The sequence below is a fragment of the Lynx rufus genome, unplaced genomic scaffold (assembly GCF_022079265.1).
Source record: "Lynx rufus isolate CCGP_SWC_20201006 ecotype Redwood Valley unplaced genomic scaffold, mLynRuf1.p SCAF_16, whole genome shotgun sequence".
NCBI classification, from domain to species: Eukaryota; Metazoa; Chordata; class Mammalia; order Carnivora; family Felidae; genus Lynx; species Lynx rufus.
In genome coordinates, this window is record NW_025814830.1 from 8,721,501 (window position 1) to 8,748,291 (window position 26,791).

The 26,791-nt window shown below is 51.0% G+C and overlaps 1 protein-coding gene across 5 annotated transcripts; it reads left to right on the plus strand.

Annotated features, from left to right (window-relative positions):
• On the plus strand, window positions 1–26,403 carry XRCC1 (X-ray repair cross complementing 1). Of its 5 annotated transcripts, none has more exons than XR_006961814.1 (17): window positions 3–137; window positions 488–580; window positions 9,929–10,039; window positions 20,221–20,379; window positions 21,253–21,327; window positions 21,423–21,528; window positions 21,747–21,856; window positions 21,932–22,043; window positions 22,232–22,490; window positions 22,789–22,905; window positions 23,467–23,560; window positions 23,695–23,827; window positions 24,169–24,223; window positions 24,316–24,455; window positions 25,322–25,621; window positions 26,009–26,084; window positions 26,190–26,282. XR_006961814.1 is itself a non-coding variant. In XM_047077932.1 (17 exons), the coding sequence occupies exons 1-17, from the start codon at window positions 87–89 to the stop codon at window positions 26,301–26,303; spliced, it is 1,896 nt and encodes a 631-aa protein (XP_046933888.1). In that variant the 5' UTR covers window positions 7–86; the 3' UTR covers window positions 26,304–26,403. The 5 variants fall into 5 exon arrangements, 2 of the variants coding, with proteins under 2 accessions (XP_046933888.1, XP_046933887.1); XM_047077932.1 differs by having other exon boundaries at window positions 7–137; window positions 25,531–25,621; window positions 26,190–26,403; XR_006961813.1 differs by having other exon boundaries at window positions 1–137; window positions 21,747–22,043.
• The last annotated feature ends 388 nt before the right edge of the window (window positions 26,404–26,791 follow it).

The following is a 26,791-nucleotide window of genomic DNA, read 5'->3' on the forward strand; positions in this document are numbered from 1 at the left end:
CCCGCGCAGGGAGCACCCCCTCTTCGCTTCCCCCCAAACTCGGACTTCTTTCATCCTTCGCGCCTGGCGAAGCCCAAGACGTTGACATGCCGGAGATCCGTCTCCGCCATGTGGTGTCCTGCAGTAGCCAGGACTCGGTGAGGAACCGACATGGGGGGAGGCTGGAAGACGTAAGGGAATCCCTGCGGGGGCACTGCGAGAACTTTGGGAGTGTAAAAGGGAACTTCACGGAAGTCCACGGCAGGTCAAGGGGAAATTCCAGGAGGCTATAAGGGAACTCTGGCAGAGGTGTGGAATGGGGGAACTTGCGGAGAGGACAGGAGGAAGTGGGGAGCTTCCAGGGGAAAATGTTATACGGGACTCAAGCAGAGTGTGGTGGGATTAACGGGGAATTTTAAATCTGGGGGATAGCAGAGGGCTCTGGAGAACTGGGGACCGAGCTCTCATCCCTGTACCCTTACTTTCCTTTTTCTACTCTTCTCTGCAGACCCACTGTGCAGAAAACCTTCTCAAGGCGGACACTTACCGAAAATGGCGGGCAGCCAAGGCAGGCGAGAAGACCATCTCTGTGGTGCTCCAGGTGATCCTGCCCTCCCCCTGTCTCCTTCCTAGTAGGAGTCTGGAGACTCAGGGTCCAGACACTGCTCTTCAGTCAACTGGCAGTGGGTTAAGCCTTCTGGACTTCAGCTTCCCTACCTGGAAAATGGGCAGTGTGATGGCTGTGCCCCTTAGCAGAGAACAAAGGTGGTCCAAGGACTAGGCCTAGGGTGACTATAGGAATCAGTGTGTGGCCTGGGTAGGTTGCTTCTGCTTTCTGAGCCTCAGTTTCCTCACCTGGAACAGAGTGAATCGTTTTCATGTATCTTGCCTTCTGAAGTCCTTGGGCTCCAGGTTGCAAGGTGTTCTGGAAGGTCATGTGAGCCAATCAACCCCATTTTAGAGATGGGAAAACTGAAGCACAGAGAGGGGAGAAGTGAAATGGCCGGTCTAAGCACCATTTCTGGAATGCTTGCCAGGTTCTTCTGAGTGCTTTTGTACGTGCTCTCACCCAACCTTCAGCCCAGGCTCTGAAGTTGGAGGGAGGCTCAGAGGAAAAAGGGTGGTTTGACCCCAGGTGGTGACAGAATTCCAAACGGGCTAGTGGAAGGAGAGAGCTGAGTGTGTTTGAAGCATCTGCTCTGTGCTGGATCCTGGGCTGGGTGTTTTACCTGCGTGATCTCACAGGGGCCGTTAGCACCATCAATAAATAGCTTGCTAAGACTCGAACCCAAGTGGGCACTCTGAGCCACCTTGTCACACTTGCTATGTGTTCATACGCTGGCTTTCTTGATTTTGCCCATATTCCTTCTGAATGGAGGGGTGGGGAGGGATGTTGGGGAGCAAGGCTTTCATGATTGTGTTGAACATATTCTCAGTCTCTCTCTTGCCCAGTGGTTCCAAAAAACTTTTGGGTCACAGACCCTTTTAAGAATTAGAGACAAGCTGAGGATTCTCTTCCCAGGAAAAGTAAGACTCTAAGACTTTCTGATTTTAGTTGAAACATCTAAGTGTCTAACATAGTAATAATAATAATGAGAGCTAATATTTATTCAACATTACAACTGCCAGTTACTGTTCTGAACTCCACACATGGCTTAAGTCATTGAATCCATAAAAACCCCATGACCTAGAGTCTGTTATTACCTCCATTTTACAGATGAGGAAACTGAGGCCCAGGGAGGTTATGCCACTGGCCTAGAGCCAATGCTTTAAACTGAGAGAGGTACAGGTTGCTCACGATCTAGTCTTGGGATCTGGGTTCAAGTCCCCAGCTCTCCCTCTTACTCATTCTGTGACCTCAGGCAAATGTTTGCCTTTCTCTGAACATCTTTTCTCATCTGTCCATTGGGAATAATGAGATCTAAGCCCAGGGTTATTGTGAAAACTCGGTGACATAATGTCTACACAAGTGCTCCATCAACATGTAGATGTTTGTGTAAAGGGAGGGATTCATGTTTTTATTACTGGGTGACGATTCTGCTGGGCCCTCTGAGGATCAGGTGACCCCAGGAGAATCACATTCCAGTCTATACCCCAGTTGCAGTGGGAGCAGAGAGACCAGAGGCAGAAGAGACACGCCGTGGGGAGGGGCCAGAGCAGAGCACAAGATTCTCTGGTCCAGGAGACAGGGAGGTATTGCAGCTGTCACCGAAATGGGAAACCCAGAGAAGGGGCAGCTTGGGAACCTGTAGGTGGAATGTCTGGTGTGCTGTGACTTTGGGACATCCAAGGGGAGGTACTCAGGAGACACTTAGGAATCGGAACTGAACCCGGAGACAGAGGTGTGGAAGTTGTCAGCACAGGGGCAGGACCTATAGACTCAGGAGTGAATGGATTCTTTTTTTTAAGTTTATTTTGAGAGAGAGGGAGCGGGGGAGGGGCCGAGAGAGAATCCCAAGCCGGCTCCGCACGGTCAGCATCGGGCTGCCACTGGCAGTGTGGAGCCCGACACAGGGCTCAATCCCACAAAACCGTGAGATCATGACCCGAGCTGAAATTAAGAGTCAGATGCCCAATCGACTGAGCCACCCAGGCGCCCCAGGAGTGAATGGATTCTTATGTTCATTCATTCATTGAGTAATTTTTTATGAAGCACTTCCTGTAGGCCAAGTACTGTTTTAGGTCCTGGGGACAGGACAGGACACAAATATGTCAGTCCTGTGGAGCTGTCATGTTAGTAGGAAAAGTGACCTAACTTTTCTAACATGTCAGATGGTGGAAGAAAATTCACCCATCAAGAGGAACGGAGAATGCTGCAGCTGGGGGAGGAGGCAGTGGCAGGAGGTTTTTATTTTAACAGGGATCCAGGAGGGCCTCCCTGAGAGGGTGACATTGAGCAGAGTGAGCTGTAAATATCCAGGGAGGAAACACACTGTGAGGCGGCCTGGCGCCTGGCGTGCCGGAGGAGCCGCAGGGGGACTGGTGTGGGTGCAGTGGATTTAGCCTGGTGGGGGAGGGGGCAGGTGGGACATGAGCTAATGGGGTGGGGGTGGAGGGCCCCCAACACACCCAAGGCCTGAAAGCCACCGTTAAGTACTTCAGCTTTTACTCTGGACGAGACAACCACTGAAGGGCTCTGAGCAGAGGAGGAGCAGAGTCGGACTTAGGTTCCCACAGAACCCTGGTGTCCGTGTTGAGAATTAAAGCACGGGGGGCAAGTACAGGAGCAAGCTGCACAGCACCAGCCACGTTAGAGACACTTCGGGAAATCTGACCACATTCGGCGACTGCCAGGATGCAGGGCGACTCCAGATTCACGGTAACTTTGGGTCTTTTCAAGCAAGTGAAAAAGGCAGAACTTTCTGGACACCGATGCCCGTAGACTGATCTGTGGCACGTTCTTCTCCCCTGTTTTTTTTCCTCCAAACAATATGATGCAACATCTGGATATTGCCACACAGGGTTCAACCCTCTGCTCGTGACGGCCACACACACCTTTTTTGTTTGTGGCAGCTGAAGGAGGCTCCGTGGATAACTTGCTCCCGGGAGGGGAGTTCCAACTTCTTGGCTAACCGCTCCTGGGCCGGAGGGGATGGCTGGGACCAGGTCCAGATTGCTCCGGTGCCCCATTGACATGCGCTCTTTGAGAGAAATGGTCAACAGGGGCGCCTGGGGCTCAACAGGGGCGCCGGTTAAGTGTCAGACTTCGCTCAGGTCATGATCTCACGGTTTTTGCGAGTTCGAGCCCCGCGTCGGGCTCTTGCTGACGGCTCAGAGCCTGGAGCCTGCTTTGGAGTCTGTGTCTCCCTCTCTCTCCCCCCCTCCCCCGACTCACACTTTGTCTCTCTCTCTCTCTGTCAAAAATAAACATTAAAACAAAACCAGAGAGATGCTCAACAACAGGGTGGCACACGTTTGGATTTTGTTGCTCAGTGGTTTTCCAACCACTCAGTTGGCCCCCATGGTGTTTCAAATCGGTTTTTATTTGTGTAACGTGTACAGCAAAGCACACGGTTCAGTGAACCCTCACACGCGACAACCTAGGTGCTCCCCCCCACATGGGTAACAGAACGTGCCCAACCCCCCATCGCCCCCTGCGCTCCTTCCTGTCACCGCCCCCCACAGGGTAACCACCATCCCTGACTTTGAACCGCACAGATTCGTGTGGCCTGGTTTGGGATTTTACATAGATGGAAGCACGCAGTATAGACGTCTGTGTCTGGCTGCTGTCACTCAGCATCCTGTTTGTTACTTTGATCCCTGTGGGTGGGTGTAGCCATGGATGGTTCGTCCTCATTTCTGTATGGTGCTCCATGGTTGGTGATAACCCTTGGACTTTATTTATTTCTTTTAAACATTTTTTTCATTTATTTATTTTTGAGAGACACAGACCAAGTGTGAGTGGGGAAGGGGCAGAGAGAGAGGGAGACACAGAAGCCGAAGCAGGCTCCAGGCTCTGAGCTGTCAGCACAGAGCCCGACCCGGGGCTCGAACTCACAAACCGCAAGATCACGACCTGAGGTGAAGTCGGACGCTTAACCACTGAGCCACCCAGGAGGCCCCGTCCGTTGCCCTTTTATTAGCTGAACTTTTTGAATGAGTATCATGTGTATACAGTGCGAAATTTAAAGGGCACAAAAGGGTTTACACCTCCCTCTCCTTGCTTCCACCCCCTCCCACTCTGTCCACCGGCAACCACTGTTAGGAGTTTCTCACGTGGCCCTCCTGGGTCACTGTGTACATACAAGCACATTAATATCCACCTCTTCCACCAAGTGCCTAGTATGGACACTATTATCCCCCATGCTTTCTTTCAAATGACAATGTATTTTGGAGACCTGCTGGCACTAGGCAAAGTTCTACCTTATTCCTTTAATTTTTTTTTTAATGTTTATTTTTGAGACAGAGAGAGAGCGTGAGCAGGGAAGGGGCAGAGAAAGAGGGAGACACAGAATCTGAAGCAGGCTCCAGGCTCTGAGCTGTCAGCCCAGAGCCCGACGTGGGGCTAGAACCCAGGAACCTAGGGATCATGACCTGAGCCAAAGTCGGATGCTTAACCCATGGAGCCACCAGGTGCCTCTACCTTATTCCTTTAAATGGTGCATAACACTACCTTTCTTGGACATGGAACCTGTTTGTTTGATGTTTTGTTTTGTTTTGTTCTGTTTTGTTTTGTTTTGTTTTGCGAGGGAACAGGGAGGGGCAGAGGGAGAGAGAGAGAATCTTAAGCAGGCCTCGTGCTCAACACAGAGGTCGACGCGGGGCTTGATCCCATGACCTGCGATCATGACCTGAGCTGAAATCAAGAGTCAGATGCTCAACCCGCTGAGCCACCCAGGCGCCCTGGAACATTTTTCTTTTTTTTCTTTTTTTCTTTTTTAACACAGTGTCTCTCAGGAACTCTGTGAACCTTCCCAGCTGCATTTGTTTTACTGTCATGAGTTAGGTCTTCTTCCTGAGAAAGGTGCATATGAACCTGGCCGCAGAGGACAGACAGTTAATGCTTAAGCCCTTCTCCTAACCACTGACCCTGAACAGTCATTTTTTTTTTTTTTTTGAGATAAAATCCACGTAACATGAAATTCACCATTTAATCATTTCCAGTATACAGTTCAGTGGTTTCGGCATATTGACAGCGTCTTGCCATCACTGCCATTAATTGAGAACATTTTCAGTGCCCACAAGAAACCCCATAACCATTCCATATTTACTCCCAATTCCCCTCTCTCCAAGCTGCCCCCAGCAACCGCTGGTCTACGTTTTGTCTCTGTAGATTTCCGGACATTTCACATAAATAGGATCACATGCTATGGCCTTTGTGTCCGGTTTCTTTCACTGAACCACGTTTTTGAGGTTCCTCCGTGTCGCGTGCATCATTACTCGCGTGTCTTTCTACAAGAACACTGTTCCATTACGTGGACATACCCTACAATGTCCATCCATTCAGAAATTGATGGACATTTGGGTTGTCTCCACGTGTAAACACTAGGGTCTGGAATTCTTTATCAAAAAGAAATACTGGGCGCCTGGGTGGCTCAGTCGGTTAAGCATCCGACTTCAGCTCAGGTCATGATCTCAAGGTTCGTGAGTTTGAGCCCCATCTGGGGCTCCGTACTGACAGCTCGGGGCCTGGAGCCAGCTTTGGTTTCTGTGTGTGTGTGTGTGTGTGTGTGTGTGTGTGTGTCTGCCCTTCCCCTTGTGCTCTGTCTCTCTCAAAAATAAATATTTTTAGAAAAAGAAGAAGACATACGGGGGAGTACGTGTGCATGTTTAAAGTAGAGGTAGTTGATGTATGCAACTAACATCATTCATTCAGGATATAGATAGGGGCTTGTGCTTTGTCGTGTGGGAGAGGTAAAGATGTTGAGTTTTTACCTCAAGGGTTAAAATAGGGGAGTTGAGAAGGAGTGTTGGTTTACAGTCAGGCAGGTGGGTTCCAAATTTCTCTCCTAGTCATTAGCTGCATGTGACGTGAGCTATTTATTTGACCTCTGACCTAAGACTGGGATAGTAACAGACCCTTCCTTCAAAATGGCTGTGAGGAGTGATGGCTGGCCCAGGGAGAGCTTAGCTAGCCGTGATAGACAGAATAATGGCCCCAGAAAGATTTCCCATCCTGATCCCTGGGACCCGTGAATATGTCACTGAACACGGCAAAGGGGACTTTATAGATCTGATCAAGTTAGGGATCTTGAGATGGTGAGATTGGCTTGGATTATTTGAGGGGCAAGGAGACCCAATATCATCACAAGGGGCCTTATAAGGGCAAGAGGGGGGCAGGAGAGCCAGAGAACGAGATGTAGAGATAGAAACAGAGGTCGGCGTGATGCTGTTGCTGGCTTCGAGGGTGGAGGAGAGGCCACAAGCTGAGGGATGCATGTGGCTTCTAGAAGCTGGAAATAAGGCAAGGAAACAGATTCTCCCGTAGAACCTTCAGAAGGAACGCAGCCCCGCTGACACCTGGATTTCAGCCCACGTAAGACCAAATTTCAGACTTCTGACCTCCAGATCTGTAAGAGGTACTGCTTTCTGCCAGTAAGTTTGTGGTAATTTGTTACAGCAGCAGCAGGAGACTAATACACCGAGCCCCTGGCACGCAGTGAGAATCTGAAAGTGTTGGCCATGATGACCCCTTTGTGACAGATGGGGACACTGAGGCAAATGCCTCACCAAAGCCACCTGGTCAGGAAGGGCAGAGCCCGAGTTACAATTCAGGGGGCATCTGTTCCTTCAGCAGGTGGTTAGTAGGGGCTTCCCGTCCATCTGTCCCATCTGTCCACCCGGCGCGTACCGAGGTAACAGTAGCAGCTGATATTTATGGAGCACTTGCTCTGTGGCAGGCACTGTTCAAGGGGCTTTGTGTATGTTCCTCACTGGAACCTTCACACGACTCTGAGTTAGAAGTTGCTACCGTCCCCATTTCCCAGGTTAGGAAACTGAGGCACAAGGGGTGAAATGAAACTATTTGCTCCGGGCTCACACAGCACTAAGTAAGCAGAGCTGGGAAGGGCCAGACCCTGTCCTCCGTGTTCAGGACACAGTGGGGGGTGGCTTAGGTCTCGTGTCTGCCCTCATGGAGCTTGAAAGTCTGGTGGGGGAAAACAGATGGGCGACAAATGGAACTAAAAAGTGTAGTTACGTACATAATATTGAGTGGGGATACTGAAGAAAAATAAAGCAGGGTTAGGGGTAGAGCATAGCACCTGGTTAGGAGGTGAGGGGCCAGCCTACTTAGGTTGGCCTGAAGAGGTGACATCTAAGCAGAGACCTGAATGATGGAAAGAGCCGGCCGTGGGAAGGTTTGAGGGGAGAGTGGTCTGGGCAGGGGGCATGGCAGGTGCAAAGGCCCCGCGGTGGGAAGGAGCTGGCCTCTTCTTGGCACAGAAGGAAGGCCCGCGTGGCCGGAGGAGAGCCACCCGGTGTGGCAGGAGGCTGAGAAGTCAGACTAGGACTTCCTGGGCAGCGCCACACACTGTCCCAGGACTCAGAGCTGGAAAGGCAAGAGGCCAGCTTGGCTCAGCCTTGGGAAGCCCCTTCCCGCAGCACCGCCTCTTTCTCCGACACACCTGTGATGTGGTGGAGGCTCACGTGTGGGACGCCAGCCAGCCTGCCTGGGCTCCAGGCCCCGCTCTGCCACTCGCCAGCTGTGTGACCTGGGGGGCGTTACGTAACCGCTTCCTGCCTCCGTTTGCTCACGTGTTAAATGGAGATAATAATAGCCCCTGCCTGGCAGAGCCGTTGTGAGGAGAGAAGACAGACACATGCGTGACGTGTCTGGTGCAACGTGAGCACTTAGATGTTTGCTGCCAGTGTTACTGTGGTTGTTATTCTGAGTCATCTGAGCCCCCTTCAGGAGGAGGGTTATTATGACGGCCCGCCCATCCCCCACAAAAGGAAACTGCCGCTCAGAGAGGTTGCGCGTCACCCAGGGTGGCACAGCTTAGAAACGGCAGGGCTGGATTTGCACCCAGGCTTGCCTCCCCCAAGGCCAGGCTCCTTCCTCCCCTGTAGTGATGTCCCTATTTCTAGCAGTGTGTAGGTGAAGTCTGGGCGACCTCCTGACTGGGGGTGATAGAGCCGACACTAGAGCGTCAGACGATCCTGGGGTGGTGGCCTAGGTACCTTTGAGTGTTGTTAATAACTTGTCACTCTAGGAGCCAAATAAAAGAGCCCCAAACTGGAAAGAAGACTTGCCTCAGCCGTTCCTAACTGCCTTCCACCCCCACATGGCTTTGTGTGCTTTAACTGTCAGCGGGGAATAGCGGAACGTTTGCAGGAAGCCCTCCTACGGGTAGCTCTTTTCTTCTTTCAGCACATAATTAAATTGTCCAGCGTTGACTAATAATGCCTCCTGATTGACAAGGGTAGAGCGCCTACTACCTGCTGTGCAGTGTGGCCTTAGTCTTCATGTGTATGACCTTGGGTCTGGTGATTATCCCCATTTTACAGATGAGCAAACCGAGGCTCCAAGAGGTTGGTTATATGACAAGGTCGTATAGCTAGTGTGTGGCAGAGCTGGGATGCAAACCCAGGAGTCAGTGGTGAGCAAAACCACACTGGGCTCCTACCCTGAGGGAGCATCCATGGAGTCCTGTGTGACTGGGGGTAAGAGTGACACACGTGCCATTTGTGTGCATGATTAAAAAGAAAAAAATTTTAGGGGTGCCTGGGTGGCTCGGTCGGTTAAGCGTCCGGCTTCGGCCCAGGTCATGGTCTCGCAGTTCGTGAGTTTGAGCCCCGTGTCGGGCTCTGTGCTGACAGCTCGGAGCCTGGAGCCTGCTTCGGATTCTGTGTCTCCCTCTCTCTGCCCCTCCCCCACTTGAGCACGCACACACACACACACACACACACACACGTGCTCTCTCTCTCTCTCTCAAAGATAAACATTAAACATATTTTAAAAATAAAATAGAAATTGTTTAGTCTGAGAGAGAGAGGGAGCATGAGTGGGGGAGGGGCAGAGAGAGAATGGGAGAGAGAGAATCCCAAGCAGGCTCCACACTGCCAGCGCAGGGCCCGATGTGGGGCTCGAACTCACAAAACCATGACATCATGACCTGAGCCGAAGCCAAGAGTCGGACGTTTAATCCACTGAACCACCCAGGCGCCCTGTGCGTGTGACTATTCGAATGACGTTGTCACTCTGGCAGGTGCTACCAAGGAGGGCTCCGTGGTGGCACGTTATACACCGATCTGGCAGAGTCTGGAGGAGTTGGGGGAACAAGTATACGGGCTTACGCCTTCATTCAGTGAATATTTTCTGAACTCCAACCCTGGGCCATGCCCTGTGCCACGTGTGGGGGACACGGTGGCCCCACTCACCCTGGCCTCCGCAGTGTCACAGAGTTGACATTGCAAGGAGCCAGAGGGGGGTTGTCCCTCTCCCGAAGCGCCACAGTGAGCCCAGAGGCAGAGCAGGCACTGACGGCGGGCTCTCCCCCTCCCACAGCTGGAGAAGGAGGAACAGATACACAGCGTGGACATTGGCAACGACGGCTCGGCCTTCGTGGAGGTGCTGGTGGGCAGCTCGGCCGGAGGGGCTGGGGAGCAAGACTACGAGGTAAGCAGGGCCTTGAGATGGGCCCCACGCTGTTCCCTGCCCCAAGCGCGCCGCCCCCTCCCCCCCCCCCCCGCGCCCAGGTGGAGATGAGTCACACTGCCCTCCGCCTCTGGAGGAGCAGACCCAGGTGATCCACTGCGCACCAGCACAGACACCCGAGTGCGCATCGGGGTGGTGTGAACAGTCAGAGGCGCTGGTTTGTTCTAAGAGGCCGTCGCTGCTTGAGAGCAGAACTGCTTTTCTCTGGTCCCAGAGGTTCTCACAGATGTCCTGGCAAATTGAGATTCCGTGCTGTTTGGGATGCCTCTGTTAGTCACTTTATACGCGCAAATGTTTACAAGGAGGAAAGCCTTTTGCTCTATTACAAGTATTTTAAGAGTTGGCACGATCCTTTTGTTACTGGTTGAATTCATTAGCGCTGGGCTGGGGAGATCATAGTTAGCCAGCTGGCTAATTCACAGAATGTCTTGGGGTAGAAATAAACCTACTTGAAAAAGCAAGTTTATAATTGTAAGTAAACAAACCAGTTTTCTACAAGGTGAGGATTTTTCTTACAGTGACTAATGGTTTTTAATTGAAGTATATTTTGCATCCGATAAAATGAACAGATCTTTTTTTTTTTAATGTTTATTTTTGAGAGAGAGAGAGAGAAGGAGAGCACACATGAGCGAGGGAGGAGCAGAGGGAGAGGGAGACACAGAATCAGAAGCGGACTCCAGGCTCTGAGCTGTCCACACAGATTTCGACGCGGGGCTCGAACTCACAAACCGTGAGATCACAACCTGAGCTGAAGTTGGATGCTTAACCGACTGAGCCACCCAGGTGCCCCTAAAATGCACAGATCTTAATGTACAGGTTAATGAGTTTTGACAGCTGTGTACATCTGTGTAACTGGCCCCAAATGAGGACACAGGGCAACAACCCTGGAAGGTCCCTCACACCCCTTTGCATTCACTTCCCAAACCCACACCCTCACCAGCTCGGGCAGCCTCTGGTCTCTTCTCTGTCATGACGGGCTAGCTTTGCCTGTCCTAGAATTTCCTACAAATGGAATTTCACAGTTTATACTCTTTTCTCGTGGCTGGCCTTTTTCACTCATCGTCCCGTTTTTTGAGATTCTTCCCTATGGCATGTCAGCTAAGTAGTGTTCACCGTAGGCAGAGACCATGATTTATTCCTCCATTCTCTTGTTGATGGGCATCTGGGCTGTGGCCACTTTTTGATTATTATGAATAAAGCTGCTGTGAACATTTTCGTACAAGCCTCTGCATGGTGATCTCTTTAGGGTAAATACCCAAGAGTGGGATTGCGTGGTCTTAGGGTAGAGGTAGGTTTTAACCTTCTTAGATATCGCCAGTTTTCCAAAGTGGTTGTACCATTTTATATTCCCTTCAGCAGTAGATGAGAGAGTTCTAGTTCCTCCACATCCTTACTTATATTGATGTTGCCAGAGTTTTTAATTTGTTAAATTTCAGCCATTCATATGGCGGGTGGTGGTACTTTAATATGGATTTAATTTGTCTTTTTCTGGCAAGTAATGACATCGTATAACCCTTCGTGTACTTTTTAGCCCTTCATTTATCTTATTCTGTGTAGTGGCCATCCAAGTCTTTTGCTTGTTTTTTATTGGGCTGTCTTTTTGTCATGGATGTTAATGATGGGTTTGTTTATTTTTTTCCGTCTTTTTTTTTCAGATACGTATGTTGCAGATTCCCCCTTCTCATTATCTTTAAATTTCTTGAATTAAAGTATAATTAACATACAGTGTTATATTGGTTTCAGGTGTGCAGTGTAACGATTCAGCAATTCTATACATCGCTCAGTGCTCATCATGATCATTATCTAACAGTGCCTTTTGATGAGCAGAAGCTGATGAAGTCCAGTCGACCAAGGTTTTTTGTTCTTTTTTCTTTTTTTTTTTCTTACTGCGTAGTGCCTTTTGTGTCCTATAAAAAACATTCACCTGTCCCAAAGTAATGATGATAGTCCCTGTATTAATTTCTCATTGCTGCTACAACAAATGACCACAAACTCGGTGGCTTAAAACCGTAACACAGACTTACTGTCTCACAGTTCTAGATGTCAGAAGTCCAAAATCAGGTTCAGGGGGCTGAACTCTTGGTGTTAGCAGGACGGTTCCTTCTGAGGCTCTAGGGGAGAATCCATTTCCTTACCTACTACAGCTTCTAGAAGCCACATGCATATCTATTTCTTGGCTGTGGCCCCTTCCATCTTCAAAGGTAGCAACCACAAACTGTAGCATGTTTCCATCCTCACTTTGACTCTGACTCTCCGGCCTTGCCCTTTATTTATTTTTTTTAATTTTTTTTTTTAACGTTTATTTATTTATTTTTGAGAGAGGAAGAGAGAACACAAGCAGGGAGGGGCAGAGAGAGGGAGACACAGAATCTGAAGCAGGCTCCAGGCTCTGAGCTGTTAACATAGAGCCTGACGTGGGGCTCAAACCCACGAACTGACGTTGGGTGCTTAACCCCCTGAGCCACCCAGGTGCCCCTCGCCCTTTCTTATAAAGACCCTTGTGAAGACACTGGGCCCACCTGATAACCCAGGCTTATCTCACCATCTCAAGGTACTTAATCACATCTGCAGAGTCCCTTTTGCCATATTCACAGGTGTCAGAGATTAGCACATGGCCCTCTTTGGGGTGCTGTTATTCTGCCTACTGGCATCTTCTGTGTTTTTTTTCTAGAAGCTTTATAATTTTAGATTTTACGTTTATTTATTTGTTTGTTTTATTTTGAGAGAGAGATAAAGAGCTAGAGGGGAAGGGGCAGAGAGAAAGGGAGAGACAGAATCCCAGGCAGGCTCTGCACTATGAGTGCAGAGCCTGATGCAGGGCTCGAACTCATGAACCATGAGCCGAAGTCAAGAGTTGGATGCTTAACCGATTAAGCCAGCCAGGGATTTTACATTTAGATCTCTGATCCATCTCAAATGAATTTTTTTATATTGTATGAAGTAGAGGACAAGGTCCTTTTTTCCTTTTTTTTTTTATGTTTGTTGAAAATACTAAAAAAAAAAAAAAGATTTTCCAGGCACCCATCCTTGGGTCAGCCCATTCCCCTGTCTCTGGAGTGTACTGTCACTTTTTGCTAAAAAAAAAAACAAAAACAAAAACAAAAAACTTTGCTGCTTTAACTCTAAAGAAAGGAGAAAAAAAAAAAAAGATTTTCCTGGGGCACCTGGCTGACTCTGTCAGTGGAGCATGTGACTCTTGATCTCAGTTGTGAGTTTGAGCCCCATGTTGGGTGTAGAGATTACTTAGAAATAAAATCTTTAGGGGCATCTGGGTGGTTTAGTCAGTTAAGCCTCGGACTTTTGATCTCGGCTCAGGTCACGATCTCACCATTTGGAGTCTGAGCCCCACGTCGGGCTCTGCACTGACAGCATGGAACCTGCTTGGGATTCTGTCTCTCCCTCTCTCTGCTTCTCCCTCCCTCTTTCACCCTCTGGCTCTCTCAAAATAAATGAACTCCAATAAATAAATAAAGTAAAATCTTTAAAAAAAGGATTTTTCTTTTCCTACCGAATTGTTTTGGCTCTTTTATTGAAAATTAATTGATCATAGATATGTAGGTTTATTTCTGTACTCTCTATTCTGTTTCATTGATATGTATGTTTATCTTTAGGTCAGTACCCCACTGTCTTCATGATAAATACTGAAATCAGATTGTGTTGGACTTCCAACTTTGGTTTTCAAGAGTCCCTTGATTATTCTAGATCTTTAACATTTATTTCCATGTACATTATTAAACCAGCTTGTCAGTAAGTGTATTTCTGACTTATAGAAAACTTACGAAAGTAGTACAAAGGATTCCCCTATAATCTTCACTCCGATTTCTCAAATGTTAACACATATGTACGTATTTTTTACTGAACTGAAAGTCATTTGCCCATGTTATTCCTGTTAACAGCGGATATTTCCTAAAAAGAGAGATATTCTCTTAACTTCAGTACATTTATTAACGGTAGGAAATTAATGTTGATCTAGTCCTCTGCCATCTGATCTCAGACCTTTTTCAGATTTTCTTCATTATCCCAGTAACGTTCTTAATAGCAGAAGAAAATTCAGGATCATGCATTGCATTGATTTGTCATGTCTGCTTGGTTTCGTTTCCCTGGGAGCGGTTCTTGTGACTTTCTTGGTATTTTATGCCGTTGACATTTTGGAAGAGTAGAGGTCAGTGACTTTGTAAAATATCACTCATTGTACAGACTGTGTGACGTTTCCTCATGACGAAATTTAGGTCATACAGCTTTGGCCCGAACACCACAGAGGGGATGTTGCACTCTCAGCGCGTCGGATCACAGAGCACACGCTGTTGAGCTGCTCTAACACTGATGGTGTTAACTTGGGTCATTTTATTAAGGACCAGGTTTGGCCACTGTGAAATTATTGTCTTGCCCTTTGGAAATGAATAAGTATCGTTTAGGGAAATACTTTGAGGCTGTATAAATACCTTGTTTCTGCACAAACGTGTAGTCACGAGTTTTTGCATCTGTTACTGGTTCTTGCCTAATTATTGCTGCTGTTTGAATTATATTCTAAAAAAAAAATTTTTTTTTAACATTTATTTATTTTTGAGACAGAGAGAGAGCATGAACGGGGGAGGGTCAGAGAGAGGGAGACACAGAATCTGAAACAGGCTCCAGGCTCCGAGCTGTCAGCACAGAGCCCGACGCGGGGCTCGAACTCACGGGCCGCGAGATCATGACCTGAGCCGAAGTCGGCTGCTCAACCGACTGAGCCACCCAGGCGCCCCTGAATTATATTTTTTAAAAAAATGTCGGGGCGCCTGGGTGGCGCAGTCGGTTAAGCGTCCGACTTCAGCCAGGTCACGATCTCGCGGTCCGGGAGTTCGGGCCCCGCGTCGGGCTCTGGGCTGATGGCTCGGAGCCTGGAGCCTGTTTCTGATTCTGTGTCTCCCTCTCTCTCTGCCCCTCCCCCGTTCATGCTCTGTCTCTCTCTGTCCCAAAAATAAATAAACGTTGAAAAAAAATTTTTTTAAAAAAATAAAAAATAAAAAAAAAAAAAAGAAAGAAAAAAATAAAAAAATGTCATTTCCCAGTTGTTGATAGTATAATAACAACACAGTTGATATTTGTGTATCGACCTTGTGTCTTGTGACCTTGCTAAATTGAGTTACTAATTCTTGTAGGAGAATCCTATGGAATTTGTGTAGATCCCTGGGGATTTTTTTTTTTTTTTTTTAACAAAGATAGTGACACTGTATGTGAATAAAGATAGCTTTCTTTCTAACATTTATGCTTTTGTTTTTCCTTTTTCTCATTTTCTCACCCTGGCTAGTATCTCTAGTACAATGTCAAATAGAGCTGGTGAGGGCACACATCCTTGTGTTGCCCCTGATCGTACAGGGAAAGTGTTGAGTCTTTACCATGAAATATGATGTCCGCTGGAGATTTGGCTTACCCATGTCCATTGTCAAGTTGAGGACGTTCTTTTCCAGACCTGCTTTCATTAGAGCTTTTTCGTGAACATGTGTGGACTTTAATCAAGCGCTTTTTCTGATCTGTGAGGTACATTTTCACAAACGAAGGTGTCCTTTAGCAAACATTCTCGTTCTCAAGGTTATATTCAGTTGTAAAAAGGTAAACTGAAGCACGTTGAATTTTGGCCAGTTTATTTGAGCAAACCATGCAAATTGGGGGCCCAAACTGAAAATGATTAGGAGTGCTGTGTGGGCAGGCTAGGGCAGAGTTTTTTGTTGTTGTTGTTGTTGTTGTTGTTTAAAATTAAGCTAGCTCCTGCTGCCACAACTTTTTTTTTAAATGTTTATTTATTTTTGAGAGACAGCAAGCAGGGGACGGGCAGAGCGAGAGGGAGACACAGAATCCGAAGCAGGCTCCGGGCTCTGAGCTGTCAGCACAGAGCCTGACACAGGGCTCGAACTCACAGACCACGAGATCATGACCTGAGCCAAAGTCGGACGCGTAACCGACTGAGCCACCCGGGCGCCCCAAGCAGAGGTTTTTGTAGAGAAGATGCCAAAGCAAACCGAAGAAATGACTTAACTGGCTGTAGCTTTAAACGATTGCCTCGTTTGGAAAAATCTAGTTACTTGGTAGCTGTTAGAATAGTTGTTCTTGAATTTCATTCTCTCAGACTTGAGAAATTGAGTCTGCTGTTTATGATTCGTTGTGTATGCATTTAATTTTCTGACTCTGGCTTAGGTTTGGGTTTATTCACAGAGGCTCCCTCATCACTAGAGTCACCCAGTCTAAAACCCCCACTTGGTAACTGTTTTAACAAAGTCAGCAGTCCTTGGAACTATTAAGAAAAGTTCTCTGTTCTTCTTGGCATAGAGATTTGGATCAACATTCTATTTATAACGATGACAACTGAGGAAGTGTGTTTTTAGCTAAAATTCTATCGTATCTGTGTAGGTGAATGTCTATTATTCCCCCTCTATCTAGCAAGATGAAATGGCTACTCAGGGCTTTATCTTTTCAAAGTCTGAAAATGCCTATGCCCAAGAGTAACTCCTAACCAGGACTGAATTAAAGACTCCAGGACTTGTGATGTTTGGCTTCCACCCAGAGACCAAGTAGGGCTGGAAGAGTCAAGGAAGAAAAGGAAATTCAAGGGCAGAGCAGGGCTAGTCCACTTTGGTGTCGCCTGTCCAAATCAGGCGTAAGGCCCCAACTGTCATAACCAATACCACTTTCTACAAAATCAATATGTTCTTTTCTTCCCTCTCCAAATTCTCCAAGGGAGATACATAAGCTTTCGAGGTTAAAACAGTCTAGAGAATAAAGGTTTAACCCCAGAGCCTCAAACACAGTGTTGGATAATAAAACAGTCTGGACAGCTAGAGTTGTTTTCTCCTTACAGTGAATGGGAGGAGCCTGTATTGAGGAAAGGAACCTCCGAGTGCGGACCACAGCTGCCCACCACAGTCTACCTTGCCCCTTCACTGTAGTTACTCAATGGTAAATTCAGCTCCCCTGTCAGCTCATAATCGGGCCCTTTGCTAAACAAGTCAAGGCCAGGGAGATGGCTTTCCTTCTGTATAACCGGCCTTGTCTTTGTTGTTTCCTTTTCATAATCAGAGCTGAGCACAAAGAGACCGATAGATTCCATGCTTTCCTCAGCGAAAGGCTTTGTTTTCTGATTTCACAAATCTCACGGCATGTCCGTGAGAAGACACTAAGTAAAACAGAATATACCCACCTCAAATTGGATCACTGTGTAAGAAAATTTATCGTTTCCTGAGGAGGGGAGTACAGCATTAGGCAGACCCACAGTTGATACGGCAGTCGGAGGTGGAGGGGGCTCGGTTGGCATCTGTTGTTTCCTTTGGACTTGCTGCGGGATTACAAAATGATTGCTGCTGCTCCATCCATCACGTAGTAGCACCCAAAGCAGGAAGTGGAGGAAGTAGAATGGCAGAAATTCAGTGGCTCTCTTCCGTCCTGTTTCTCCATGTTGAGGAAAGAAGATCTCTCCTAGCAGCCCCCAGCACCCTTCCTCTTACCATCCCATTGGCCGACTGGGTCATGTGCCCGTCCCCAAGCAGCCATTGGCAGAGGGAATTGGATTGCTTGGACCAATCCTGGTTCACCCCTTAGTGTTGGGCACACAGCTCTCCCACTCTTTTTCAAAACTGCCTGGACCGTTTGATTCTCTTTTGTCCCTTCATCACGCTGTCATGATGGAGCTCCCTTTGTTTCTTTAAACTATTAAATATATTTTCTTTGTGTGGCGCCTGCGTGGCTCAGTTGGTTAAGCGTCTGACTCTTGGTTTCGGCTCAGGTCATGATCTCACAATCTCATGAGTTCAAACCCCATGTCCAGCTCTGTGCTGGCAGCACGGAGCCTGCTTGGGATTCTCTCTCTCCCTCTCTGCCCCTCCCCAACTCGCACTTGTCTCTGTCTCTCTCAAAATAAACTTAAAAAAATTAAAAATGTATGTATATATACTTTCTTTTATATTGTGCGTCTGATCATTTCAGTGTATGCAGCCTTTGTGAGTCTGAGTCTGTACTTTGTGGTTTCTGTTGCTTGTTTCCACGTGCCTCACAGCAGTGTGTGTGTGTGTGTGTGTGTGTGTGTGTGTGTGTGTGTAACTGTCAACTTCTGTACTCTGAGAAGGCGTCTGTGGGAAATCTCTGAGGACTGGTTTGAAGTACATTCCTCCAAAGAGGATTTGCCATGGTGTCAGGTGACCCTGTGTACGTGGGACCACTCAGAGCCTTCAGCTTGGGTTTTTCCATGCAGAGAGCTAATACGAATCTTTTACTCCAAATGCTCAAGAGCACAGACTTGTGCTTAGGAATCCGCCAGAGAAACTGTTCATCTTTTCTCTGCTGTCCTCTAGAACTAAGGCCTCCCACTGAGTCACTCCACAAGGCACATTTTCCCCTAATTTGTTCATGGAGGGTATTGCCCTTCGAGGTGACTCCGCTCTGTGTGATTTGGTGGTGGTAGCCTCTGAGCTACTCTTCTTCCTGGCTTGGAGCCCAGTCTCTGTCTTCTGTCCCCCTTCTGCCCCTGCCACCCATTAACATTAAATTCTCAGGGCGCCCGGGTGGCTCAGTTGAGTGTTGGATCTCACGGTTCGTGGAGCCGAGTCCCGTGTCGGGCTCTGCACTGACGGTGCGGAGCCTGCTTGGGATTCTCTCCCTCTGTCTCTGCCCCTTCCCGCTCTTGCTCACTCTCTCCCCAAATAAATAAACATTAAAAAAAAATTAAATTCCCTGGCACCCAGAGTCAGCACTCAATGCCACCCGCCCTATCAGTCAGGGTCCTGCCAAGAGACTGAGAGTCACCAGTTATTTTAACAGAGATTTATTTTTTTTTTCAACGTTTATTTATTTTTGGGACAGAGAGAGACAGAGCATGAACAGGGGAGGGGCAGAGAGAGAGGGAGACACAGAATTGGAAACAGGCTCCAGGCTCTGAGCCATCAGCCCAGAGCCTGACACGGGGCTCGAACTCACGGACCGCGAGATCGTGACCTGGCTGAAGTCGGACGCTTAACCGACTGCGCCACCCAGGCGCCCCTTAACAGAGAATTTAACATAAAGAATTAGCAACTAGGTATTGGACCAGAGAGGCAGGAAGAGTAAGGTGTGGTGAGGTAATGCAGGGAGCAGCTACCTCCCCTAGGGCTGGGGGACCGGAAGGACAAGGTTGGAATTACTGAAACTTAGACGCTTAGAAGCTTCGAAGTGGGGTTCCTCAGAGCTGAAACTCGGACCCTGAGGGGCGGGCGCTGGAAACCCTAGGAGAGGCTGCGGGATGCCGGTTCTGCAGGTGTTAAGAAGCTGAAACCAGATTCATCTGCTGCCCTGGGGAGGGGCAGCTGCAGAAGCAGGAGCACTTGAGGGGTGACACTCACGGGAGCTGCTAGAAGGAGGGAGCTCCTCCCTCCACCCACCTCCCTCCTCTTGCCTCTCAGCGTCTCTCTCTCTCTCTCTAGCTCCCCCTGTTGGCAGGGTCCTAGAAGGAGCGGCAGGAGAAGCAGAAATGTCCCCGAGCGAATCACTTAATAACTGGTGCATCTCCCCTACCCCATTGGATTCTGCTCTCTCCTTTTTTTAAATGTTTGTTTGTTTGTTTGTTTGTTTGTTTGTTTGTTTAGAGAGAGAGCGAGAGCCCAAGCAGGGGAAAGGCAGAGAGAGACAGAGACAGAGACAGAGAGAGAGACAGAGAGAGAGAGAGAACCCCACAAACCGTGAGATGGTGACCTGAGCCAAAATCAAGGGTTGAACGCTTAACTGACAGAGCCATCCAGGCGCCTCACTTCTCTCTCATTTCTGGCCGCTGATCATTCCTCTGCCTTTCCATTGACTCAGCCGTGCATTTCCAAAAGGTGTTTGAATATTAGGCCAGTCGTGATTATTCTGTGCTGGGGGTTCCTTAGTTGGTGTAGCTGGCTCTGTGGCCGGATATAGAAGACTCCGTGAAAGAATTTAGAGGAGGTTCATTCAGACTTGGCAGTGGAGGGCTCTCACTGGAGCCTTTGTCAGGGAGGAAGTGACTGGAGGCCCAGAAGCAAGGGAAGGGACAGACGTTGAGGTGCAGGCTGGATCTGGCCTCCCTAGCCCCTACTTGGGCCCCTGTTCTTTTTCCAGCCACTAGGAGGTGTCATTGAAATCAGTCAGCCCTAGTTCTCCTTCGATGTTCCTTCTTCCAGGTCCTGCTGGTCACTTCGTCTTTCATGTCCCCTTCTGAGAGCCGCAGTGGCTCAAACCCCAACCGCGTTCGCATTTTTGGGCCCGACAAGTTGGTCCGGGCAGCAGCTGAGAAGCGCTGGGACCGCGTCAAAATCGTTTGCAGCCAGCCCTACAGCAAGGTACCTGGGGTGGGAGCTGAGAGTGCAGGGTCCTCGGTCCTGGGCAAGGAGAGGGGCGAGGGGCCAACACTGAGTCCCAGAGGACTGAGCTGGGAGGACGGGGCATCTGGTGTCCCTGGGGGATTATGAGGCGGCTGGGTCCCGGAGGTTTCTGAAGTGGGTTTGCGATCCTTCTCCCAGGTGAGGCTTCATTTCCTAGAGGATGTCTGAGAAAGGCAGACTGCAGGACCTCAGGGGAGGAGAAGGGGGGCTGCTGACTTGTTAGAGGAGTAGTCTAATAGTTACCATCACGGGATCCAGGGTCTGACGCTGGGCCCACCACTTCTTAGCTGTGTGACCTTAGGCAAGTGACTTAACCTTTCTGGCCTCAGTTTCCTGATCCTAATAGGGTTGCTGTGGGTTAGGGATGCTAAGCTGTGCTACCAAAGAGACTCAAGTATATCATGACACCACACAGTAGAGGTAGACTTCTTACCCATGGACCTGTCTTTGGGAGTGTCTGTCCGGTCATCCAGGCTCCCCTAGCCGGTAGAGCAGGAAAGAGCCTGGAGCAGTTCTGTGCTCCCGAAGTGGTGCACAGTGCTCCCTCCCATTCTGTAGTCAGGAATTTGAGCATGTGGGAGAGGATTCGCTTGGACACCGGCAGCCTTTGTCACTCGCTTTGAGGCTGACGGAGCTGATGCACGTAAAGGGCTTGTCGCCGCACCTGGCCCAGAGTTAGGGCTCACTGCCAGCTTGATGCTGTATTATCGCCATTGTCCTCTGGGCACCTCCCTAGACATGTGTGTCCATAGGAGGGAAAGAGCCAGAAGGGGGTTTCCCCAAGGGGCTCTGCCTTGGCCGCACTTCTTGACTCCCACCCTCCTTTCCCAGGACTCCCCCTATGGCCTGAGTTTTATACGGTTTCACAGCCCCCCAGACAAAGAGGAGGTGGAGGCCTCACCCCAGGTAAGCTCTCCCCACCACCTCCCGGAGCCCTCTCCCTACCTCTTCACCCCCACCTGCCAACAGCCACTCACCGTACTGACCTTGTGAGACCTTAGAAGGTGACCAAGCTTGGCCAGTTCCGCGTGAAGGAGGAGGATGAGGGTGCTAACTCCCTGAGACCCGGGGCCCTCTTCTTCAGCCGGATCAATAAGACATCCCCCGGTGAGTGCGGAAACGTGAGTCCCCATTGAGTCCAGGGTTGGAACCTGGACTTGGGTCTGAGGGAGGAGGAGGCTAGAGGCTCCCAGGTCTGAGGGAGGAGGGGGCTGGGGGCCTGGATCACTACCGCGTTACGAGAACAACGCTCTGCCCCATGGGTAGGACGTGAAGGGTCTTAGGGCCCAGCCCCCTCACCCTGGATCCACTTTCTCCCTCTGTAGCCACAGCCACCGACCCAGCAGGACCCAGCTACGCAGCTGCTACGCTGCAGGCCTCTAGTGCCGCCTCTTCGGCCTCTCCAGTCTCCAGGGCAGTGGGCGGCGCCTCCAAGGTGAGATTATCAGACCCTGGTGGGGTGGAGAAGGAGGGGAGAAGCCACAGGCCTCGTCTCATCCCAACCCCTCAGCCTCAGGAGGCCCCCAAAGGGAAGAGAAAATTGGATTTGAACCAAGAAGAAAAGAAGATGCCCGGCAAAGCATCAGCCCAGCCCTCACCACCTGCCCTCAAGAGACCCAAATGTGAGCCCTGGATTCCTTGTTGTCACAGGGGCCTGTGTTCCTGCCTCCTGGGAGAGGAGGGCTGGGGGCCTGGAATCCTGGGGTCTGTGGGAGGAGGGGCCGGGGCCCCTGGCCCCTGGGTCTGAGGGAGGAGGGGCTGGGGTTTAGTCCCAGCAGTACTAAGTGAATCTACTCTTTGGCTTCCCCAGTGCCAGCTCCCACCCGTACCCCAGCCAGCAGCACCCCAGTCCCTGCTTCAGCACGAGGCACAGTGCCAGGGAAGACCCGAGAAGCCACGGAGCCCAGGGGGCCCCGAGCTGGCCCGCAGGAGCTGGGGAAGATCCTTCAAGGTGTGGTGGTGGTGCTGAGTGGCTTCCAGAACCCCTTCCGCTCAGAGCTCCGGGACAAGGCCCTGGAGCTGGGGGCCAAGTATCGGCCAGACTGGACTCCAGACAGCACCCACCTCATGTAGGCCGGCGCCCTCCTCCCCGCCGTGCTCCTCGCCACCCCTCTGTCTCCTCCATCTTACTTTCTGTTTCTTCCTGTCTGCCCGTCTCTGCCTGTGTCTCTTCCGTTCTCTGTATCTTCTGCCTCTTTTCTGATTCCTACATCTGTCCCTTGGTCTCCTAATGTCTTTTTCTGTTTCTCTCATGGCCTTCTCTTTCTCTTTTATTCATGTCTTTCTTCCCCTCTGTCCCCGACCCTCTTTCCCGTTTGCCCCTCAGACCACACCTGGCTGACCGCACCTTCCTTCTTCCCCCACCAGCTGTGCCTTTGCCAACACCCCCAAGTACAGCCAGGTCCTAGGCCTTGGAGGCCGCATCGTGCGGAAAGAGTGGGTGCTGGACTGTCACCGAATGCGGCGGCGGCTGCCCTCCCGGAGGTGAGGCCTCGCTGGATTCATGGCTACATACACGCATGCGCGCGCACACACCATTCCTGCCCCGCATCCCGTGGCCCGTGCCGGGCAGAGCTGGGGATCTGGAAGGAAATCAGACTGGGGCCTCCGTACGTGGAGAACACAGGGTGGGCTCGCCCAGCGTCAGCAGGCTTCTGAGAGGAGGGGCGGGGGCTGCGAGGCTGCGGAGGAGAGAGGACTCGCCTGGCGTCCCCGAGGGCTCCGTGAAGTCTGCTTCGGGAGCATGAGAAGCATGGCAGGCTGGAGAAACAGCATTCGAAAGGCTCTTGTGCCTGGCACGTAGGAAATGCCGCGTGAGCAGGAGCTGTTAGGGTCCAGCTAGGGGAGCCCCTTTCCTGGAGTGTCAGCCACGTAAGGAACCGTGAACGTGGCCTCAAGGTCTTTGAAACAGGTTCAGCGGGGCCCTTCCAAAGGTGGAAGGTGAGGCATCCTGAGTGCTTCACAAATGCCGGTCCCCGTGGCTTCCTGAGCACCCCTCCGCAAGACAGGATGTGCTGTTTATCTGAGGCCTGATTCCTCCCCTAGGTACCTCATGGCAGGGCCAAGCTCCAGCAGTGAGGATGAAGGGGGCTCTCACAGCGGCAGCAGTGGGGATGAAGCCCCCAAGCTCCCCCAAAAGGTCCTATGCCCCCTGTCTTGGTGGGGGAGGTGCGGTGGGAGGAGGACGTGGGTCTGTGGTGGTACCCCAGACTCTCCACTCCTGCCTTCTGTGAGAACACACGCTCACGCCCGTGCTGTCCCCTCCCTCCTCAGCGCCCTCAGACCAAAACCAAGCCCCCTCAGGCAGCAGGACCCAGCTCACCCCAGAGACCCACAACCCCAGAAGAGACCAAACCAGCCTCACCAGGGCCTCGGGAAGATACTGACACTGAGGGGGAACAGTCAGGTCAGAGCCTGAGAGGGGAGGGCCCTGGACTCCTGGGTCTAGGGAGGAGAAGGGGCTGGGGGCCTGGACTCCTGGGTCTGAGGGAGGAGGAGGGGTTGGGGGCCTGGACTTCTGGGTCTGAAGGAGAATAAAGCTGGAAACCCAGATTCCTATATCTAAGGAAGGTGGGGCTGGATCCCAGACAGTGGATCTGGGGGAGAGGAGGCTGAGGGTCCCAGGTAACTGGATCTGGAGGGCCCTTGAGCTTGGGGGTTGGCATGCCTGCATCTGTGTTTGGGCAAAAGACTGGAAGGGAGGATTACCAAGCACGTGCCTTGCATTGACTAAGCTTCCACCTGCAGAAGAACTGGGCAATGGGGCAGAAGATTCTGGGGATACTGAGGATGAGCTGAGAAGGTAAGGCAGGGCTGGGGGTCAGGGTGGCCCCAGGCTCGGGTGGAGGGGATCTGATCTGCACGCTCTTCCCCCACCCCTGTTGGCTCTCTCAGGGTGGCCGAGCAGAGGGAGCAAAAGCAGCCCCCTGACCAGGGGGAGAATGGCGAGGACCCGTATGCAGGATCCACAGATGAGAACACAGACAATGAGGGTCCCCCAGAGTCTCCCGACCTGCCAGTTCCGGAGCTCCCAGGTAGGAAATCCCTCCCTGCCTCCCGAAGTGGGATTGGTCTTTCTCACTTCTCCGCCAGCCCTGGGATCGCTGCTGCTCCCCCTGCTCCTCGTGACTTGTGACTTGCCCCCCCACCTCCTTCCCCCGCAGTTCCTGCCTCTGCTACCTTCTTGTTGCCTTGGGCCTGTTCCCTTCTGCTTGGCATCCTCCCACGACTTCTCTCTCGGTTCCCCCTCCTGACTTCCTGCTGTGACCACCTCCATCATAGCCCAGGGCTTTCCACGCAAGTGCGAACGGCACCTCCCTCACCTGCCCCCCGGGTTCGGTTCTGTTGGTGTGGGATGTCACCCAGGCACACAGACGATGTGGGCACCGATCTCTGTTGGGACCCGGGTGGTGTTGGCATTGCTGTTTGTCACCCCAACATGAATGCAGGGGGCGCAGGCTGGGGGGCAAGGGTCAGAGCCTCGGCCAGTGGAGAATGGAGGGAGAAGATGGGCAGCCAGCACCTGAACAGAGGTGAGGGTCGGTGGCCACTGGAAGAGGCCGTTTCCACCCGGTTCCTTGTGGGTGATGGGCACGTAAGCGCTTTGATCTTCCATGGCCCCAGAAGTGGCATCAGCAAATTGATGGTCTGGAAAGCCCTACTAAAATGGAACAAAGGAAAGAGGCATCCAGAAGGTCAGAGCCAGAGAAGGCACTGGCTGAAAAGGGGCGAGGCAGCCAAGGTGAAGAAGTGACAGGGCTACAAAGCTTTTAACCGCACGGAGCTAGCTAAGTGCCACCTGCCCATCTGGGATTTACCTCATGTAAGAAACACATTGCAGTAATAGTAATTCGTAATTACTATTACAGTAATAGTAATAGTAATTCTTTCACCATTAAAGAAAAAAAAAAAAGCTCCAGAAAGGTTTTGATGGGCCTGCCCAACTGGGAACCGTCTGTGAGCGACATCTCTGCCAGGGTGTTCACAAACACCCCTCTCCGTCCACTCCACTGGCCTTCCAGTCCTGCCTCCAAGTGTTCTGCGGCTCCTGGCTGGTGCTTTGAAACTCCAGTGGCCTCACACTTGGCTCTCCCACCATCTCCCCTGCAGACTTCTTCCAGGGCAAACACTTCTTCCTGTACGGGGAGTTCCCTGGGGACGAGCGGCGGAAGCTCAGCCGATATGTCACAGCCTTCAATGGGTCAGTCTCCAGGGGGTGGGGGCAAGGGTAGGGAGGAGGGGTTGTGGGAAGGAAAGCGATCGGGCCCGTGGAGGAGGTGAAGGGCTGCAGGGTGGGCACAGGCCCTGCTCGCTCTGCTGGGCATCCCTGGATAGATAGCTTCCCCTCCCATCCCCTTCTCTAAAATGAGGCTCCCCCGACCTGCCTTCTGAAAGGATTAGCAACATTGGGAGGCCTCGGTTTTAGGGCTGTGGCAAGGTTGGCACGTGGGAGAACGGAAGGGGGTGCCCAGGTAGCCCTTGGGAGATGTAGGTGAGGAGGGAGGGAGGATGGCCTTGGAGAACAGTTGGGGGCTAAGATGTCAAGAGAGGGGACACCAATCCTCTGCTTCTCTCCTTCTCCCGCCAGGGAACTTGAGGACTATATGAGCGACCGGGTCCAGTTTGTGATCACGGCACAGGAGTGGGACCCCAGTTTTGAGGAGGTGAGTTCCAGCAGGGCAGGGAAAGGGCCACCCAACCCGCCCTTGTGTCCCCTCCATCCCCTCCTCATTCACATGTTCCCATGTGCACCCCACTCCACCCTGCAGGCCCTGATGGACAACCCCTCCTTGGTGTTTGTCCGCCCCCGATGGATCTACAGTTGCAACGAGAAGCAGAAGTTACTTCCCCACCAGCTTTATGGGGTGGTGCCCCAGGCCTAAAGTATGAGCCTGCGTGTGTGTGCACGCGTGTACTCAGGCGCGCACACACCCATGTGCGCACACACACAAGATGAGCTTAATAAAGGTGACCTGTTTGGAACAGCTGGCCCTCTGTCTTACTTGGAAGTCTCCCAGAGGCTCCCAGCTTTCTGTCTTATGTTTGGTTTCTCCTTCCCTCTGAGGGCCAGGTGTCTCGGCCACCTTGAGACTCCTGTCCTGGGGTCCTGGAGAGAACGAGTAGCTCTCCATCAGGGGGTTGGTCGGGAAGAAGCTCTTTGTTACTTCTCCCTGGCCGTTTACCCCTATGGTGGCAGGGAATTGAAGTTCTGAACCTCTGAGCCCATTCCTGGGTCTTGTTTGTCCCTCGTGGGTCCTGGGCTGGAGGCCTGGGTGCTCATGAGGTATGCCTTTCTCAGCCGTCTCAGCCCCCCTGGGCCAGGGACATCTCCCGTTCTCAGGGCTTTCAGAAGTGGCCGTATAACTGTCAC

Bases quoted from the DNA above. Each gene is read 5' to 3' on its own strand.
- XRCC1 (XM_047077931.1), top strand. From the start codon at position 87: ATGCCGGAGATCCGTCTCCGCCATGTGGTGTCCTGCAGTAGCCAGGAC. The intron at 20,380-21,252 runs GTACCTGGGGTG...CTCCTTTCCCAG, and splicing joins GCAGCCAGCCCTACAGCAAG to GACTCCCCCTATGGCCTGAG. The intron at 25,622-26,008 runs GTCAGTCTCCAG...TTCTCCCGCCAG, and splicing joins TATGTCACAGCCTTCAATGG to GGAACTTGAGGACTATATGA.